This window comes from Loa loa (assembly GCF_000183805.2).
Source record: "Loa loa unplaced genomic scaffold supercont3.865, whole genome shotgun sequence".
In the NCBI taxonomy this organism is placed as follows: domain Eukaryota; kingdom Metazoa; phylum Nematoda; class Chromadorea; order Rhabditida; family Onchocercidae; genus Loa; species Loa loa.
In genome coordinates, this window is record NW_018109045.1 from 8,229 (window position 1) to 9,389 (window position 1,161).

The following is a 1,161-nucleotide window of genomic DNA, read 5'->3' on the forward strand; positions in this document are numbered from 1 at the left end:
GAATATATATTACTTAGTATTGGTACAGTTAAGCCATGTTTCCTGGTCATTAATACTATGTCTCATAATCCAAGATTAATGCAAAAGTGTTGAGCATTGTCATTATCACTGCCTCGTTACCTATCTTGAATATTCAATAAACTAAACAGAGCGCTATTTGTGAACGCTATTAGAAATGGTTAATATTTGACCATTTTCATTGTCATCGTAAGGGGATGTGCATTGCATTTCGTGGGAATACTCGTAATTCTGAAGATCAAATCTTGATACACCTGATCTTCAACTGGATAACTGCTGCTACTGCTCAGCCTTCATTTTGGAGGATGCAGAAGCTAGCTATTGCCTAGTCTTCCATATTAGGAAGAGTTTATACAGGGTTTCTTGATCAATATTCTGACAGTAAACAGTCATTCGAAGGATTGGGGAGGAACTTTATGACATTAAAGATATACGAAATTTTTGCAACTTTATTAGTTTGCATTCATGTATGTCGATTCCGTCATTAGAATAATTACTAAAACTAACATGTGTATTATACTTTTATTCAGGGTTGCATATTCAATAGCTTTTTCAAAAAAGAAAAAAATTTAAGAATGATGAAGAATAATTTGGTATTTTAAAATATTTCTTAAAATAATGAATGGTGTATTTTGGAGGGGATGGAAAAAAAAACAGTGATTTCGAGTAATCCTAACAAAAAATTTTTATATTTCAGTGTGCTATCGATAATAATGAGCAAATTTTGCAATTACTTCTAAGGCACGGAGCTGATGTGAACGCGCAGGATACAGAGCAGTGGACACCATTGCACGCAGCGGCTTGTTGTGCTTATATCGATGTTGTTCGTCTTCTTATTGATAAGTCAGTAATGTTTTGCTCGAGTATTGTTCATTTGAGCTATTTTTTTTTCCATCTCACACGTATTCGGCTGCAAACTTAAACTCGTGTCTTAGCGAAATGTAAGATTAGTAAGTTCAATTCTTTGTTGATTGATAAAATGGATGGAATCTTTTCATACATATGTTTTTCTCCGTATTATAATAAGTATTTATTTCTTGTTTATTTTTTCTTATTTTTTTGGTAATTGTAATTGTTTTCCGCACACACATGAAATACCCTATTTCTCTCAGGTTTTGCCCCAAATCAACTTCAGTAGCTTTG

General features: G+C 33.0%; 1 protein-coding gene across 1 annotated transcript; it reads left to right on the top strand.

Moving 5' to 3' along the window:
* Positions 1-596: 596 nt before the first annotated feature.
* Positions 597-870, top strand: LOAG_15858 (GEI-4 interacting protein family member; the record flags this gene model as incomplete). The annotated part of the gene is made up of 2 exons (XM_020448975.1): positions 597-611; positions 716-870. Coding segments are annotated over 2 exons (168 nt in total), but the record flags the coding sequence as incomplete, so codon positions are not given.
* Between the last annotated feature and the right edge of the window lie 291 nt (positions 871-1,161).